We start from the raw sequence: 18,632 nt of genomic DNA, 5'->3' as shown, positions 1-18,632 counted from the left end.
GTTATTCACATCAGGTGGCCAAAGTATTAGAGTTTCAGCTTCAGCATCAGTCCTTCTAATAAATATTCAGGACTGATTTCCTTTAGGATGGACTGGTTGGATCTCCTTGCAGTCCAAGGGGCTCTCAAGAGTCTTCTCCAACACCACAGTTCAAAAGCATTAGTTCTTCAACACTCAGCTTTCTTTATGGTCCAACTCTCACATCCATACATGACTACTGGAAAAACCATGGCTTTGACTAGACAGACCTTTGACTAGACGGCAAAGTAATGTCTCTGCTTTTTACTATGCTGTCTAGGTTGGTCATAGTTTTTCTTCCAAAGAACAAGCATCTTTTAGTTTCATGGCTGCAGTCACCATCTGCAGTGACTTTGGAGCCCCCCAAAATAAAGTGTCTCACTGTTTCCATTGTTTCCCCATCTTTTTGCCATGAAGTGACGGGACCAGATGCCATGATCTTAGTTTTCTGAATGTTGAGTTTTAAGCCAGGTTTGTCACTCTCCTCTCACTTTCATCAAGAGGCTTTTTAGTTCCTCTTCACTCTTTGCCATAAGGGTGATGTCATCTGCACATCTGAGGTTATTGATATTTCTCCCTGCAATGTTGATTCCAGCTTGTGCTTCATCCAGCCTGGTATTTTGCATGATGTATTCTGCATGTAAATAAGCAGGGTGACAACATACAGCCTTGACATATTCCTTTCCCAATTTGGAACAAGTCTGTTGTTCCATGTCCAGTTCTAACTGTTGCTTCTTGACCAGCATACAGATTTCTCAGGAGGCAGGTAAGGTTTTCTGGTATTTCCATCTCTTTAAGAATTTTCCACACTTTGTTGTGATCTACACAGTCAAAGGCTTTGGTGTAGTCAATAAAACACAAGCAAATGTTTTTCTGGAATTCTCTTGCTTTTTCTATGATCCAATGATGTTGGCAGTTTGATCTTTGGTTCCTCTGCCTTTTCTACATAATATAAATCTACATTAATCAGGCAGCTCATGAAGAACAGACATATAGACCAGTGGGACAGAACAAAGAATCCAGACATAAAGACACAAATATTGTTGAATGACTTTGGACACAGGTACAAGGACAACTCAGGGAGAAAGGGAAATCTTGTCAACAAAGTGTGTGGGAGTGTCGGATATCAACAGGCGTTAAAACAGGCCTCTACCTACCTCAAACCAAAACAAAACGAACTGCAAACAGATCATGGACCTAAACATAAAAAGAACAACTCTAGGACTCTTGGCAGGACCCATACAAGAACAAACTGATACAGGATTGCATCAAAATTAAAGGCTTTTGTTCTGCAAAGGACACGACACAGGAGAACAAACTCAGATGGGGAGAAAATATTTGCAAATTATAATTCTGACAAAGGAGCTATATCCAGACCATGTAAAGAACTCTCAAAATTCAACAATAAGAAAACAAATGATCCAACTGAAGAAGAGGCAAAAGACTTTAATGGACACTTCTCCAAAGAAGATCCTCAGACACCACGCCACATCTATCAGCATTCTGCCGAGATGACAGGTAAAACACTAAACGCAAAGATGCAGAGAAGCTGGAACCCTACTGAAAGGCAGCTGTTCTGGAATGCTCTGGACACTGAACACAGTGAGCACTGGACACAGCAATGCCCCAGTTGGGTGTTTACACAGAGAAAGGAACCCGTGTCCACACTTATAAGCTGAGGCGCGTTCGTGCCAGGCAGGGCCACTCAATAATGGATAGGACTGAGCTGTGGACGCTCCACCTGATGGACCTCCAGTGCTTTCCAAAAGAAGCGAATGGCCCCTCAAAGGCCCCAGCCCCGTGATCCCACTTAGAGGTGGCCATCACACTACCAAGAGGCAGAGTTAACTGAATGTAAATTTTAAAATTATTTGGAAACATTTCCATTGTTTTTAAAAAAAAAAAAAGTAATAAAAGCAAATTGCCAACAGGAAACCTAAATATAAAAAAACAAAAAAAACAAGGCACTCCTGAGAAAGTGTCTATCAAATGACACAACCAGGAAAATTATCTATTATTTTCACCAGACGAAAGTCAAATAAAACTCTAAGAAAATTCATCAGATTATTCAATTCTTGGTCAAAATTTCTTCTCATGAGCAGGTGCCAGGCACCATGTCCCGAGGAGGGTCACAGGGGTGTGCACACATTGCTATCCGTGAACAGAGCCGGCATGCCGGGTGTGGCCCGAGGCCTCCGGGGCCCCTGGAGCATACCTTGCGAGTGCAGCCCTCCTGCAAGGTCCTCGGAGCCCGGTGTGTCCTCTCCAGCCGTGACAAGGCCTTGCACAGCTCCGCCTTCTCCCGCGTCACTGTGCTGAGTGCTCTGCTCAGGGACTCATTGTCCTTCAGCAGGACATCCACCAGCTGGATCTGCAGCTCTGCCGCTGTTTTCTTCTTGAGGCGAAAACAAGATCAGTGTCTGAGAGTGTTTAGTTAAAAGGCATGCACACTACTTGTGGCTTGCATTGCTGGCTATTTCCAGGGATTTGAACTTTAAACATATTTGCGTTTGGTGGCAAGCCTGAGGGGCTGGGCAGAGTGCATCAAGTCACATTCCTTTAGGCATCGGCCAGGGAAGCGTGTTAGGAAACACAACCCGCTCTGACAGCGCCTTTGTCAGGAGTAGTGCATGAAGGGCTGTGGGAAGAGCATGCTCATCCCAAAGGGCCCCCTCAGGACAGGCTCATTCTTTCCAGGCTGGTGGGCATGGCGGGTCAGCCCTCCTGCTGCCTGCACTGTCCTACCTGTCACAGAACTCTGTCAGGAATGCATAGCAGCAGTCAGGACTCCTGAAGACCCCCTACACAGCTGATGGGCAGCTCAATTTCAGCCCAGGGTCTCAGCACAAGTGCAGGGTCAGCAGATGGGCCAGGCCATCAGCCACAGGGCAGGACAGACCAGTGCCACCGTGGGTACCATGGACAGTGCCCTCAGCCAACCGTAAAACAGGCTGATGGGGGGTAGGCAGGACTGGCCACAGTGAACAAGAAAGTTGGTCTCACCCGGCAAGAGCTGGACGTGCCCAATTCAGACTTCAGCGTCTCCAGCGTGTGCAGCAAAGACGCCACTGCCTTCTCGTTCGACGATGTCCAATCACTGATCGTCCTGGAAAAGGACACAGACACTCACCAGGTGCACACAGCTCCCAGTGGCAGACACCCAAAGCCAAGCAGGTACTCCGCACAGCACCCAGGGTGCTCTGCAGTGACTGTGGCAGCCAGGATAGAGTGCAGCCTGGGGTGGGCGGTCTGTGAAGCCAGAAACCGCCAGCCACTGACCAGAGGCTCCCTCAGCGTGTCCCTCTCCCTCTGCTGCTCTCTGCTGGGACTCTGAGTCGGCTACTCAGAGATGGTCAGCTATTCTAAGCGAGACTTCACGGCACCAATAACTAAACTCAATTACAGGAGAGGGGCTGTAGTGGCTGAGCTTTTGTGTGCTCAGAAAAGGGCCGGGAGCCATTGTGGGAGATCCCATCCATGACAAGGTCATGAGGAAAAAACCTGACACGTGAGGCTGTTCAGGATACAAGGGACCCTCCAGGTTAGCCTCGGCCTCTACCCCACCCTGTATCCTCCCCCCTTTTCTGTTGTTGTTGTTGTTTGCCCTGCTGAAGATTCTTGTGTTGCCTGCCGAGAGCTCTCCTGCTCCTCTTTCATTGAATAAAGACCAACTTAAAATCCTAATTAATAAATTTCCTAGATGCTGGTACCCTATGAAGGGGCCAGGGATGAAGGAAATGCTTCAATTTAAACCCTTTTGCTGGCATTTTGGCTTGTTTGATAAATGTGTGCTCCCATTGCAAGAGATTAGCTGGTGACTTCTTGCAGGTAATTAACTTTTAGACTAAGAGCCTGTTTTGTGCTATATCTGCTGTTTTTGCAATCCTTTGCATTTCTGTTCTGTAAAAATGTAATCCTACCTAGTTCCCATGGAGATGACACCTAATAGAAAGAAAATAGACTAACCACAAAAAAGACAGGGTTGGCTACTGAAGTTGCTTAAAGTTACACCAGGTGCAAGCCATAAATTGTCAACAGGCCTGAAAGCCAAAAGATATTATACATAGAAATTAACCATAAAAAAGGCCCTAAATAGGCACAGAGTCCTTTGGGGGGTGAGGAAGCCCTATTAGAGAACACAAAAAATATTATTTTAAAAGTGGTTATTGGATCAACGTTTGATTGCTGTTAATGTGCTGAGGTTGTGCAGTAGAAACTATTGTTAATATAGTTAAAGATTTAGAAAAATAAGAGTTTAGCCCTAGTGTAAAAACAATAAGATAATTGTTAATTTTAACCAGGGGAAAGACTCTCATAAACAAAAAATATACAGAGCACACCTGGTTTCGTGAAGGACAAGCTGATGTAATGTTAAACTAAGTCTTTGTGCTTATCTGCCCCTTAGAAGTGTACCAACTTAGGGTATAAAGGCAATGGTGAAAAATAAAGCAACTGCCAGACTCTGCGGCACATCCCGGTCTGGTCTCTCTCTCTCTCGCTCGCCGACGCCGTTCATCCTGAGGGTTCCCCTGGATCCTGCTGGGGCAAGGACCCCGACAGGCAAATAAATGTTCTTTCCCACCAAACAGCTGGGTCTCAGGTCCTCGACAAGGCAGAGGCGTGTGCCAGGCGCAGCAGCCCCAGGGCCTCAGGCAAGGCAAACCCTGCACAGACATAGGGCACTGGGTTTGGAGCGCTGGGTTTGGGCCGGACGCTCTGGGTGGGGAGCACTCATAAAGGGGTGTGGAGAGACCCAATCGTCTGCCATGTCAGAAGGCAAAACCCATATCCTGTGGTCATCTTTCAAGAGAACACTATGGGATGTTTTCATCCCACACATGTGGGATGAGAAAGAGTCTGTCTCATTAAGACCTGGACCTCAATCAAAGGCATGCCCCAAATGCAGGATTTTCTTGGCACCGCAGGTGCTAGGCAGCAGGGGGTGGGCCCTGAGCCACTTGCCTGTCCACCGTCTGGTTGATGAAGCTGGTGAGGAGCCCCGCGGCGCAGAGCAGCTGCTGCCGCACCTTCTCCAGGCCCCGCTGCTGCTCGCGGAGGCGCTCTGGCTCCACGCTGGGCAGTGCTGCCCGCGCCTGCAGCTCCTGCACGGTCCGCTGCAGCTGATGGATCTTGTGCTCGTCCCGCTGGCGCTGCAGCTCCAGCTCCCGCTGCGGGCGAGGAAGCAACCTCACACATGGCCCAGGGCAGAGACGGGGCCCAGGGCATTGCACGGAGGCTGCCCTCCCGGCCCGGGCCGACCAGGACGTGCTCTAGGCAGAGACTGTGGGCACCGCGCTGAGCTGGGGGAGGAGTCAGGGGAGGATGGCCCTGCCCCAGACGAGCTGCCCAGCAGGCCTCGAGGACCCCCAGACAGGGCCCAGGATGCGATGCACGTGGGGGTGGTGGTAGGGCGGAACCACAGCCCGAGCACCCCTCTGCCTCTGCAGGCGCCCCAGCAACAAGAGGCCAGGCTGGGTCATGAGGCCCTCTGCCACCCCCTTGAGACCTGCCCTCCACTGCGGAGGAACCAGGCCACTTCCTGCCTGGTGCCCGGGACCAGTGCCTGAGGGAGGGGGGCTCCAGGGAACTGCAGACAGCCAGGCAGGACAGGGCAGGACCGGACAGAGAAGGTGCAGGCCTGGCCCGCCCCAATCAGGCCGGCACGCGGGCTGGGCCTACTCTCCACCCAGAACCTCCCGATCCTCCCCAGCATCACCTCCTCAGGAAATGGCAGTCTTTATCGATTTTCCAAATGAGGAAAAAGGAACAAAACCGAGGGACCTGCTGATCTGTTTTTAAAAAAAAAAAAATGAAATTGGCCCTGAAGTAACTATCAGAAGCCTGGGCCATTATGGCCAGAAAAAGACCCCATAATCTGGATCAAGTTAACTGCTTGCAGTAAAAATAACACCAAAATGACAACATAGTTATTAATAAAAAAAAAATACATATCAAGGTACACTGTGAAGGATAGTTAATAATTTAACTTGGAAAATACTTTGTATTTATTTTTTAAATAACTATGTTACCACATGTTAAAAAAAATTAATAAAAGAAAAAAAAAAGAGACCTAGCAGAAGTCTCTGGATAAGGTTTGGGAAGCCCCTTGAGAAGCAGGTGAAGATGACAAATCCCTCTTCCTGGGGAGACAGCCCCCACATGCACAAAACCTGGAACTCGCTTTGGGGGCCCCAAATGACCAAAGCCCCACCCAGGCCGTGACTTCAGCTCCTCCGTCAGGAAACCCCCTGGCCGGGCTCTGCCCTCTGCCATAGCCCCAGATGACCCCTCCACTGCTGAGACCTCTGGTGATGAAACATGACTAAGTTCAGGGCTGTCTAACCCCGCAAGAAACACTATGCATCACTCACACACAACACACGTGAACCTGGAAAACACCACAGCGGGGCCAGACACGGAAGGCTACACCCCATGATTCACTGATACGAACCATCCGGAAGGGGTGGAAATCAGTCGACAGCTGCCAGGGCTGGGGTGCCTGCTCATGGGTTTATCCTGGGAGATGAACATGTTCTAAAATCGACTGAGTGATGGCTGCACAACTTCTGAATATACTGAAAACTGCTGAACTGTGCAATTGGTGAACTCAACAGTGTGAGAATATCTCACTAGTATTTATTTTTGGACCATTTTATGGCAGGCTAACCATTAAAAAGACAAACCTTTTTAGAATTTGGCAAAACACAAAGATAGAAATAATAAAGGTAATTTTTTTCAATGTTTTAAAAAGTATTTTTAAAAAGAACAAAATAAAAGTGAATTTTGAGAAAACACAGAATATAATATCCTCAGAAACAAATACTTTTGGTTGACATATAATGTATCTAAAATTAAGATCCATCCAAAAGATAAAGGAGGGAACACTTCTAAATCCATTCTGCACAGCCAAGACCTTCCTGATACCAGAACCAAAAACATAAGAAAAGTACAGAACAATATTGCTCCTAAATATAAATGCAAAATCCTTAACAAAATACTAGCAAACTGAATTCAGCACTAATTTAAAAAGAATTATACACCAAATTCTTTACTGTCTAAGCCACCAGGGTAAAGAATCCAGCTGTAATGTGGGAGACCTGGGTTTGACCCCTGGGCTGGGAAGATCCCCTGGAGGGCATGGCAACCCACTCCGGTATTCTTGCCTGGAGTCCATAAGGTCCTGGAGAGTCAGACACAACTGAGAAACTAAGCACTGCACAGACACCAAATTCAAGAGGAATGCAGCCCAAGAGGGCCAGCATGGCTGAAAACATGAAAGCCAATCGATTCAGAAGCACAACGGAAGCACAAAAGCTGTAAATCTCAAAAGACAGTGGAAGGGCACATCCAATACTCTCAATATTAAACTAGAAAGACTGAATAAAATAGAAATGGAAGGGACCTTCCTCTAATAAGGGGCAGCGACAAAAATCAAATAACTACCATCGTAGTCAGTGGTAAAAGATGGACTGCTCCCCCAAGATCGGCAACGGGGCTAGACCCTTGCCCTCACGCCTGCTTCAGCACCCTTGTAGGTTCTGGCCAGGGCAGTCAGGCAAAGAGAAGAGATAAGGTTTCCAGGTGGGAAAGGAACAAGCAAAACTATGTCTCTCTGCAAAAAGCATGGTCTTCAATGTTGAAACTTCGAAGAATCTATTAAAAATACAGGGACTAACAGGCCAGTTCAGCAAAGTGGCAGGACACCAGATCCAAGTATGGAAGTCACCTGCATTGCTACACGGTCGCAACAAGCAATCTGAAAACAGGAGTAAAAAATAACACCACTTACAACAGCATCAAAATATAACATTTAGGAATCAATAAAAGAAATGCAAGGTTCAACCACCTGAAGTGATAAAACAAAGACCTAAATAAAGCAACTGAGCAAATAAATGGAGAGACCTCAGATTTCTCCAACGGGAAGACCTAACACTGTTGAGGAGACAGCACCCCCAAAGCACTTTGCAGACTCAGTGCAATTCCTACCGAGATCCCAAGGGCCTTAACACAGAAGCCAAAGAGCCATTCACGGAGACACACAGAACTGCTTGGGCCTGAGGATCCAAAACGACCTCGGGAAAAAACAAGGTAGGAGGGCGCAAGCTCCTGACCTCCACTTGCTACCAGGCTGCAGTGACCAGGCCGAGGGCCAGCCTGGGGCCAGGACAGGTGCGCTCACCAGCGTCTCCTTGTCTCTCTGCCACCTGCTCCACGGCTGCAGGTCTGCTCGGCTGGGCCTCAGCTCCGCTCCCGTCCTCGAGTCCTCGCATGCGTCCTGCTCTATCTGTCCCCGGCCCCGCGCCGGCCTCTCCCGCGTTCCAGGCAGGGTCTCCGGAGGCATCTTCGGCGCCGCACTTACCTCCTGCTCCCGCTCCACCTCCTCGCGATGCACATGCGCCTCGGCCTCCAGGGCGCGTCGCTGCGCAGCCTCCAGCGCCACCTCCAGCTCGTGCACACGCTCCTCCTGAGCCCGCAGCTTCTGCAGCAGCGCCTGGTGCGCAGGCTTCTCCTGAGGCCGCCGGCTGAGCCGTTCCGTCAGGACCCGCTCGTGCTGCAGGGCCTCCGACAGCTCGCGCGTGCGGTCCCGCTCGGCCTCCAGGCTCCGCTGCAGCTCGGACATGTGGCCACGCTCCTGCGCCAGCAGCGCCTCACAGCGCGACGCCTCGATCTGCAGCTCCTGCCGCAGGTTGTCCTTCGCTGTCTGCTCGTGTTTCAGCACCACGCACAGCTGGTTGCTCTGGGCGCACTGCTGCTCCAAAGACGCCCGTAACTCCTGTGTCAGAGAACAACCAGGCGACAAAGATCAAACCAAGAGCAACAGCATCTGGCCAGTTTTCGCAGCCAGAGCTTGACACTCTCCTTTGGGTGAAGGGGCACGAGAAGTAACCGCCCGCCTTGTGACTCTGCATGAGGCGCTCTTCCGAGGACAGGGCCACCACCCAATTTGCCTCCCCCTCAAACCTGCAGCCCTGGACCCCACATGGTGCTCAGCTCTTCCAGGCCTGGGGGACACCCCTAACACACAAGCACATGGCTGCCACGGGGCTCTGGCTCTCTGCCCCCTTGGTACACGGGCAGGGCGCCCACAAGTCTTTGAAGCTGCACTGGCCTTGCAGCAGCGGTTGTGTGGAGGTGGTGGGAGACTCCCCTCAGCCCCAGCCAGGCCCCGGGCCGGACCCCTGTCACCTCCAGGGTCTTGGCGCTCTGGCCCTCCCTCTGCATGTGCTGCAGCCGCTCCTCCTCCAGCTGGCTCTGCAGGGCCTGCTCCTTTGTGCGCTCACCCTCCAGCTGCCGCAGTGCGGCCTGCAGGTCACTCTCCTTACTATCCAGCACGGACCTGAGTACAGACATGGGCTCTCAAAGGGACGTGGGCCAGTGCCAGGGGCTCCCAGGACCCGGCGACCCCGCTGTGCATTCAGTCCCCACCCCCTACCAACCCACGGGAGCAGAGCGGCACGCCCCCACACCTATCAGGACACGGGGGAAACCTGGCTCCAGACATCCCCTTTCACTTCAAGGCTGGGAAGAAGGTGGCGGGAACCAAGCAACGGCCACCTAGTTTGGCCCAGAAGCCTGAAGACAGGATGGCTAGAAGGGGAAGCCTTGCAGGAGGGCCATACCTCAGCTGGAGGACCTCCTTCTGCACGTCACTGAGGGACTTGAGCAGCCGCTCGTTGTCCTGTCTACACTCGCAGAGCTCGGACTTCAGGTCTCTGACAGCATTCTGCTCTACCACCAGCAGCTTTCGGACATTATTTGCTTTCTCTTGCTCTTCGTTCAGGGTTTTCTGCAGGTCACTTGCTATACATTTTTCCTGCTCAACCTTATACGCCAATAATTCAACTAAGAAAGATTAAACGAATTAAAATAGCATTCTTCACAAGCTCAAAGTGAACGCACAAATGACTTAACATATCATTAGTAACAAACTAATGGGGATGGGATATGTTCACTTTGAGGGGGCCATGGGGAGACAGGAAGTTTTTGTGACCCTGAAGCTGTTGTTTACAACCACACCAGGATACTCAGGACCCATGCCTTCTGCTCACACCACCGCCAGCCTCACCTCATGGCCAGCTGAGTGTCCAGAGAGGCATTGGGGGAGAGCAAGTGGGACCACCCAGCCATGCAAGTCATGTAATGTGATGGCGGGGCGGGGGGGGATGCCCTCTTGACCCCTGTGCTGTTCAGGCCTTGGTCTCCCAGAGACAGAGGCTGGAGCTCAGCCAAGATGGACCTGCATGGAGCCCACCCTGCCTAGGGCATGAAGCTTGGTTTGACCGTCCCGTGGTCACCCCGAAATGCCACCCCACCTGCCACTCCTCCCACCAGAGAATCTAGCCTGGATGGCTTCGCTGGAGAACTATCCAAACTCTAAGGAGGAGGCTGGCATCACCCTGACACTGAAACCAGAAGAAAAAACTATAGACCAGGACCCTCAGGAACAGAGATGCAAAACACTCACAAACTCAGCCCAGAGGTGCATGGGCAAGCTCCAGAGAGGCTCACAGACCATGCACTTGGCGGCCTGGGGAGATGAGGGGCTGGCCGCCCGGCCCGCACCACCCGACAGGTGAGTGTCGCGGCCGCACCCACCCTGCCTGCGCAGCCGGTGCTCCTGGCGGCTCCCGCGGGCCTCCGCGCTGGTCAGCGCCGTGCACAGCTGCTGCAGCTTCTCCTGGTTTTGCAGGTGTGTCATCCGCAGCTGGGCACGCAGAGCCTGGATCTCCGACAGCAGGCTGCTCCTGTCTGACAGGCAGAGGTGCTCCAACGACCTCTCCTGCTGGTCCCCCTGTGAGACGGGGGAAGAGGCAGGGTAGGGGGATGTCAGACACGGCAGGAGAGGGGCTCCCAAGGGCTGGGGGATGGGCTGGAGCAGCCCCTGCTCCCAGGATCGCTGCCACAGGACGAGTGTGACGACTGTGTGGTGGAATGTGGGCACAGTGGCACTCAGACCCTCAGATCGCATGAGGCTCTCCCCCCAGCATCTTGGCCTCACTTTTTGGGCCAGGTCAACACCTGCCATGCACCCTGACCCTCTCTGCCAGGGTGGGAGGCGGTGGGGAGGGAGATGGGGAGGCTGACAGGAACAGAACTCCCAGGGCCTTGCAGTGTCAACCCTCTGACCTTGGGCTCAGCGCTCACAACCTGCGGCTGGGCTGCCTAGAATTGCTGATTTGTTTTCAGGGAAAGAACAGTTATTTTCAGAACAGAGAGAGATACTGAAGGAAGATAAATGCATAGAGTTTTCCATTTCATGGAATTCATGCATTAAAAAGGAGCAGTCACTGCCTCTAAGGTCAGGTGAAATATGGGAACCGAAATTCACGTCTGAAGCATGCTTTGTCACCCTCTGTGTCAGCACTGGCTGCAGGGGAAGTGGGGGCACCAGCTTACCTGCTCATGAACCACCTTCTCCAGCCTCTCGAGCAGGGAGCTACAGCCCCCAGGGCCCAAGCCACAGAGCTGGGGCCACAGATCCACGCTTAGCATCTCCCGCTCCTTCTCACAGGCCTCCAGCACAGCCTGCAGGTAGTCTCCCCTCCAGGCCAGGCCCATGTTGGAAGATGCCTGAAATATTGAAACAAAAAACCCATGTTCCTACAGACGCATCCTGCAGGTTCAGTAGGACCCACCTGACTGATAGGGACACATGCATGACCTCAAGCAGCCTGACAGGAGGAGCAAGCGGTACCTCTGGGGGCAGAAAACCCCTCAACCCCAGCGAAGACGGAACGCATGCCAGCAAGCAAACTTCTTCCCATCGCTATACCAGAGCCCCAGGACTAGGGGAGGCCGGACCCTGAGAGAGTGTGTGTGTGTGTGTGCAACGAGCCCAGGGGCTAGGGGAGGCCAGGCCAAGTGTCAGTGTGTGTGTGGGTGCATATGTGTGTGTGTCCATGAGCCCCAGGGCTAGGGGAGGCCAGGCCCTGAGTGTGTGTCTGTATCTGTGCGTATGTGTGTACATGAGCCCCAGGTTTAGGGGAGGCCAGGCCCTGAGTTGTGTGTGTGTGTGTGTGTACATGAGCCCTGGGGCTAGGGGAAGCTAGGCCCTGAGCGTGTGTGTGTGTGTGTGTGTGTATACATGAGCCCAGGACTAGGGGAGGGCAGGCGGAATGCGTGTGTGTCCACAAGCCCCCGGGCTAAGGAGAGGCCAGGCCCTGAGTCTGTCTGCATATGTGTTTGTGTGTGTACACAAACCTTGGGCTAGGGGAGGCCAGGCCCTGAGTGTGTCTGTATGTGTGTGTGTGTGTGTGTACACAAACCTTGGGCTAGGGGAGGCCAGGCTGTGTGTGTGCGCACACACACACATGCAGGTGCAGCTATGTGGTCCGTGTGTGTGTGTGTGTGTGTGTGCAGGTGTGTCTGTATAGACCGTGTGTGTGTGTGTGTGTGTGTGTGTGTGTGTGTGTGTGTGTGTGCGTGCAGGTATGTCTGTATAGACCGTGCACAGGCTGGCTGCCTTTTGGCGAGCTTGGGCCCACCTACCCCCTTCGCTCGGGGTCTGCCCACTGCTGCAGCCACACTCCAAGGCTGCTGGCTCCCTGTGGTGGGGACGCAGCATCTGTGCCTCACCTCCATGCTACCGATCAGTCAAGGGCGGACACTGAGACCCTGGGGTCGCAGACCCCGCCCCCACACCCAGCTCCATCACGGGCGGCCAGCAGAGCTCTGCCTCTTCCCCCAGGCTCTCCTGCCTGAACAGGGTCAGGAAGGTGCTGACATGGGGCTGGAGCCCAGGGGACGCGAGTGAGAGAGTGGCTGACCAGGCACGGTTTCCCCGCCTACCGCTGACCTGCCTCTGTCCCTTTACTCCCATTTCTTGACTGCTCCATGCCCACTGCTTCTCTTCTTTACCTTGAAGGCCTGTACCTTCTCTCCTTTCTGGGGTCCGGGGGTGGGATGCTCCTTGGGAGCAGGCGCTGCCTCCAGCAGGCCCTGGCCCCCCAATGGAAGGCACTCGAGGGGGGCGCTGGGCTCACTCCTGCTCAGGATGTGGGGGGGTCCTCGGTATTCAGACAGGGCCAGGATGTGGTGGCTCTCATCACACACCATCTGCAGCAAAGCCTGAAACAAACATTTCAGAAAGAAGGAAAAGCGGCGTGAAGCCTCTTCCCATCGCTGTCACCCATGAAGGCACACCAGGCCGCCCCACAACCTTTGAACAGAGTCCACTGCTTTAACCAAACATTCCTCCTATAGCAGTCAGAGGAACCAGAGATCAACTTGCAAACATCCACTGGGTCATAGAAAAAGCAAGAGAATTCCAGAAAAACATCTACTTCTACTTAATTGATAAGCTAAAGCCTTTGTGTAGATCACAACAAACTGTGGAAAATTCTTCAAGAGATGGGAGTATCAGACCACCTTACCTGCCTCCTGAGAAACCTGTATGCAGGTCAAGAAGCAACAGTTAGAATTGGACATGGAACAACAGACTTTTTCTAAATTGGGAAACGAGTATGCCAAGGCTGTATATTGTCACCGTGCTTATTTAACTTACATGCAGAGTACATCATAAGAAATGCCAGGCTGGATGAAGCTCAAGCTGAAATCAAGATTGCAGGAAGAAATAACAATAACTTCAGATATGCAGATGACACCACCCTTATGGCAGAAAGTGAAGAAGCCTCTTGATGAAAGTGAAAAAGAGTGCAAAAGCTGGCTTAAAATTCAACATTCAAAAAACTAAGATCATGGCATCTGGTCCCGTCACTTCATGGCAAATAGATGCGGAAAAAGTTCCAGTGACAGATTTTATTTTCTTCGGCTCCCAAATCAGTGCAGTGACAGTCAGTTCAGCTGCTCAGTCCTGTCTGACTCTTTGTGACCCCGTGGATTGTAGCACACCAGGCTTTCCTGTCCATCACCAACTCCCGGAGCTTGCTCAAACTCATGTCCTCAAGTCACTAATGCCATCTAACCATCTCATCCTCTGTGGTCCCCTTCTCCTGCCTTCAACCTTTCCCAGCATCAGGGTCTTTTTCAATGAGTCAGTTCTTCCCATCAGGTGGCCAAAGTATTGGCGCTTCAGCTTCAGCATCAGTCCTTCCAATGAATATGCAGGACTGATTTCCTTTAGGATTGACTGGTTTGATTTCCTTGCCGTCCAAGGGACTCTCAAGAGTCTCTCCAACACCATGATTCAAAAGCATTGATTTTTTTTAGCACTCAGCTTTCTTATGTAGCCATGAAATTAAAAGACACTTACTCCTTGGAAGAAAAGCTATGACAAACTCAGACAGCATATTAAAAAGCAGAGACATCATTTTGCCAACAAAGGTCTGTATAGTCAAAGCTATGGTTTTTCCAATAGTCATGTATGGATGTGAGAGCTGGACCATAAAGAAGGCAGAGTGCCAAAGTATTGATGCTTTCAAATTATGGTGCTGGAGAAGACTCTAGAGAGTCCCGTGAACAGCAAGGAGATCAAACTAGTCAATCCTAAAGGAGATCAACCATGAATGTTCATTGGAAGGACTGAGGCTGAAGATGAAGCTCCAATACTTTGGCCACCTGACACAAAGAGCTGACTCATTGGAAAAGACCCTGATGCTGGGACAGATAAAAGACAGGAGGAGAAAGGGGTGACAGAGGATGAGCTGGTTGGATGGCATCACTGACTCAATGGACATGAGTTTGAGCAAGCTCCAGGAGATGGTGAAGGACAGGGAAGCCTGGTGAGCTGCAGTCCATGGGGTCAGAGTCAGACACGACTGGGCGACTGGGCAGCAACCACCAGCACTATCAGAGACAAATGAATTTCCATGTAAGCTGCTCCAAGACAGACCCTACAATCCAGCGTCCCACCTGCTCCCTCAGGTGGACACTCGTTTCAGGGGAATCCACGGCCAGGTCAGCAAGACACTGGGTGGCTCCCTGGCTCTCCAGGACCAAAGCTGCCCTCCAGGAGGGAGACCCGAGGTCCACACCTGTGCTTAGACGAGGCACCTGCAGACAGTACCAGGCCGACCACTGACTACTGCAGCCCTCCCACATCCCAGCTCGGCCAGAGTCCCCGCCACGGGGTCTGTGAGCATAGGAAGGGTCTTCCACACCACTGGGATTTGGAGGGGTAGTTACAGAGCGATGGGACACGGGACACACCTGCCGGCTGTCTGTCTTACCCACAGAAGCTGAGAGCAGAAGGTGGCAGCCCCCACCCAGGGCTGTCCTCCTAGAAGCTGGGGCTACAACGACATCACATCTGGGCACCAGGACCGAGCCCATGCCACGCACACACAGGCTCCACAAGGGCACCTTAGGGAAATGCAAAAAGAGCAACTTGGAGGCCTGTGACAAAGAAGAACTAGTCACTCAACTGAAACAGGTTTTCCTCTAAATCTAATGATGCGGCCAAAAAACTGAAATATGCTGGACACCGTGATGTATGTTTACTTTGAAAGCAGTCATCTTTAACACCCTAAAACAATTTCACATTAAAAAACAGTGTACATGACACAGAATGGATGCAAACAGCAGCCACAGGAAAGGAGGGGTGGGAGACGGGGAGGGTCAAGTGGACAGGGAGCCCGCAGGCTGTGGGTCACACGATGAGAAGCCACATGCTCTGAAAAACACACTGGAAAAGAACAGTAGTGGCGAACAAGGTCCTCTGCCCTCACCAACCGGACCTTTACCAGGGTCCCCAGCTTCAGGACAAGCCGAGCTGGACCGCCTGATGCTCCTGAGACTCAGCCCAGGGCAAGAGGTCCACACGCCCGTGCTGAGGACATGAGGCGGGGTGGGGGCAGCCGGCAGGGAACATGGAAGCTGGGCTCCGACCGACAGAACAGGCTGCCTCGGGGTGACCACTCCCAAGTTTCTCTCCCACCATCTCAGCACTTCCCAAAAGGGCGTTGCTGAGTTTCTTTCTTTCTTTCATTTCTAATACCTGAGTATCAACTACTAAGTGTCAAAGCCTAAGCATAAAACATGGTCATTAACAACCAAATGGCTTCTTTAAAAATTAGGAATCCTCATATGAGGTTGCCTGGGTTGGAAACACTAACAGAAATGTGTTTTTAAGGTCTTCCATCGTATAAAAAGTTGAGGAATATTAAAAAAAAGAAACAGCTAGAAGACATTACTTCAATTACAATTCTTAAAGTAATAAAAACAGTATCATTTTGAATACAATTTCAAAGAAAATTTTACTTAACATCAAAATTGTTTCCTTTGTGGACACTTACTACCTGAATAAAACAGGACAGTGGGGGCTCTCTGATGGTCCAGTGGTTAAGAATCCACCTTGCAATGCAAGACACATGGGTTTGATCCCTGGTTTGGGAAGATCCCATATGCCGTGGAGCAGCTAAGCCCAAGTTCCACAACTACTGAGCCAGCACTCTAGAGCCACGAGCCGCAACTGACTGACGCCTACGTGCCTGCAGCCTGTGTTCTGTAACGAGAAGCCACCCGAGAAGCCCATGCACCACAACCAACAGCAGTCCCAGCTCACTGCAACTAGAGAAAGCCTGCAAGCAGCGATGAAGACCCAGCACAGCCAAAGAATAAAAAAAATCTTAAAAAAAAAAAGTGACATATTTACTTATTCAGCCAAGTTTACATCAATGGTTTTGCCATAAAAAGATTTCTAAAGTGAAGACAGAAAACCTGAGAAAAGTTCACCCCAAATTCTGCCTTTCAGGGTAGGGGAGGCGTTAACTGACCTTACTGTGGTCATTTCTCAACACAGACATGTAAATCCTTATCCTGTCATATGTCAGCTAAGCTAGAAAAATGTTTATATTCTGCCTCCAGGTTAAATCCCTGGACGCTGATGGGGTGGCCATCTCTCCTCATCGCAGAGAACCAGCTTGACCCAAGAGCTCCTCTGGAGCACAGCTGTGAGAGGCCAGCATGGACTCAGCCCTGGGACCCAGGAGCTGCCCGGGGGGTGGGCTTCCAGAACAGAGACTCACTGGACCCTCTGTCGTTCCCACCGCCCTCAGGACAGCAGCAGAGGGAATACGGCGACATCCTGGTGTGCCCGCGCCAAACGATGCCAAACACATGTTCTGTTTGGGCTGTACGAGCCAAGAGCAACGATCTTCCTTCTCAAGAGCAAAGAACAGCACCTCGTGCAGACTCAGGGAAGGATGAAAACACACCTCTGAGCCGTGGGCCTGCGGCAGAGCAGGGTGGGTCCTCCTGAGCCTGCAGAGCGAAGCCCCTCCCACCTCTGCGGGTGTCCAGCTCGCGGTGCCCTGGCACAGAACCCCCAGGTTGTCTCAGGAAAGCCTCCAGGGCCAGACAAACAAGAACCACAACTGCTTCCCAAAAAGGGCTGTGAGCTCCGGCACCTGAACTAGACCTGGGACACAGATCGAGTTTTGTCTTGAGATTCATCATGACACTGTGCAGGCAGGCCCACTGTCTGCTGTGCTGTGACAGGCACTATGGGAGGAGCCGGCCCCCCAAGCATGGCCGCGGCCCCGCCAGTGCAGCAGGGTACCTACCTGGGACAACCATCCCCGTGACCCTCCCAACAGCAGCATCTCTCCTCCCAGAAATACGACACAAGGCCCAGAGTCAGAGCAGGGCTGAGGCTGGTACAGCTACTGACGAGCCAGAGGGAAGGCCCCTTGAGCTGCCCCCTCCCCACAGCCATTACCTTCACTTGCTTTGGATGGACTTCCTTCTCCTTCATGGCGTCCAGTGGCCGTCGGCAGTCCTTGGGGGTGACGGGGGGTGCTGCGGGGCTGGCAGTGGGAGCTCCCAGTTGTCCCGAACCTTGGCTCAGTGGTTCTGCAAACCCCACACCACCGCCTGGAAACACACCGCACAGTCAGGGCTGGACTGGCCCAGAAGTCTAACTTCTCACACGTGCCAAGGAGCACTCAAACACAGAAAAATACAGAGAGAAACAGAGACTCAGAGAGTCAGAAGAAACAGAGTCAAGGCAGCTAGCAGAAAACATCAGAAAAACCAACATTCCCAGAGAAGTGACGAGGGCAGTGTCATCGGGAAGGGGGAATGGAAGCCTCACGAGAAAAGGAAGAATCAGAAATTAGAACAGAACTCAAACAGTAGGAAGCTTAAGAAGTTCTGAAAATTCTCTTGGATATGAGAACAAGAAAACAAAGATGTGGAAAAAGAGAAAAGAAAGTTAAGTCCAGGAGGTCTAACATGTGGTCAATGAGAATAAAGATGGAAGAGAGGAAGTGCAGGGGAGACAACCCAAGGAGCAAGAGGAGTTTTCAGATGGATGACATGCTCTGGGGACCAGGCGCTACACTCACCACATCCAGGCCCAGCACTGCAGGTTCCAAACTCTGCAGGAATCTGTCTGCCTGCCCGCCCACGGTCAAGCCCAAGCCTCAAATCAGGAAGATGTCAACGTTCATACAAAAAGCACCTCACACACACTTTTCTCCAGAAACTTGTAGAGAACAGAAAGGATGAGGGGTCTGACCTGAGGCAAGGACCACGTCCAGACCACAAGGAAGGCCGTGGAGGGCAGCGCACAGCCGCACTTGGACACATGTCCTCGAAGTGCAGACTCTCTTGGCTGGTGATGGGGCAGAAAGTGCACGCTGGGCTTCCGGGGATCAGGGCAGGAGGTGGGCGGAGTTTGTTGCCAGGAGGCAGAGACCTGTTACTTTAACTAG

At 51.8% G+C, this 18,632-nt stretch overlaps 1 protein-coding gene across 11 annotated transcripts in view; it reads right to left on the bottom strand.

Annotated features, from left to right (window-relative positions):
- The window catches only part of PCNT (pericentrin), a 104,308-nt gene that overhangs the window by 10,484 nt on the left and 75,192 nt on the right, over nucleotides 1-18,632 (bottom strand). For 8 of the 11 annotated variants that reach the window (XM_043474643.1, XM_043474648.1, XM_043474647.1 and 5 more), the window contains 10 exons: nucleotides 17,636-17,790; nucleotides 12,892-13,086; nucleotides 11,416-11,589; nucleotides 10,615-10,810; nucleotides 9,639-9,861; nucleotides 9,205-9,355; nucleotides 8,198-8,791; nucleotides 4,981-5,186; nucleotides 3,022-3,124; nucleotides 2,234-2,413 (listed from right to left, as the gene is read on the bottom strand). In XM_043474643.1, coding sequence (XP_043330578.1) covers nucleotides 2,234-2,413; nucleotides 3,022-3,124; nucleotides 4,981-5,186; nucleotides 8,198-8,791; nucleotides 9,205-9,355; nucleotides 9,639-9,861; nucleotides 10,615-10,810; nucleotides 11,416-11,589; nucleotides 12,892-13,086; nucleotides 17,636-17,790 — 2,177 coding nt within the window. The remainder of the gene's footprint in view (nucleotides 1-2,233; nucleotides 2,414-3,021; nucleotides 3,125-4,980; nucleotides 5,187-8,197; nucleotides 8,792-9,204; nucleotides 9,356-9,638; nucleotides 9,862-10,614; nucleotides 10,811-11,415; nucleotides 11,590-12,891; nucleotides 13,087-17,635; nucleotides 17,791-18,632) is intronic. The other 3 variants (XM_043474650.1, XM_043474653.1, XM_043474651.1) reach the window with 2 other exon arrangements.

This window comes from Cervus canadensis, chromosome 7, assembly GCF_019320065.1.
Source record: "Cervus canadensis isolate Bull #8, Minnesota chromosome 7, ASM1932006v1, whole genome shotgun sequence".
Classification (NCBI taxonomy): Eukaryota; Metazoa; Chordata; class Mammalia; order Artiodactyla; family Cervidae; genus Cervus; species Cervus canadensis.
The sequence above is the reverse complement of the archived record's forward strand: the minus strand, read 5'-3'. Positions and strand labels throughout refer to the sequence as shown.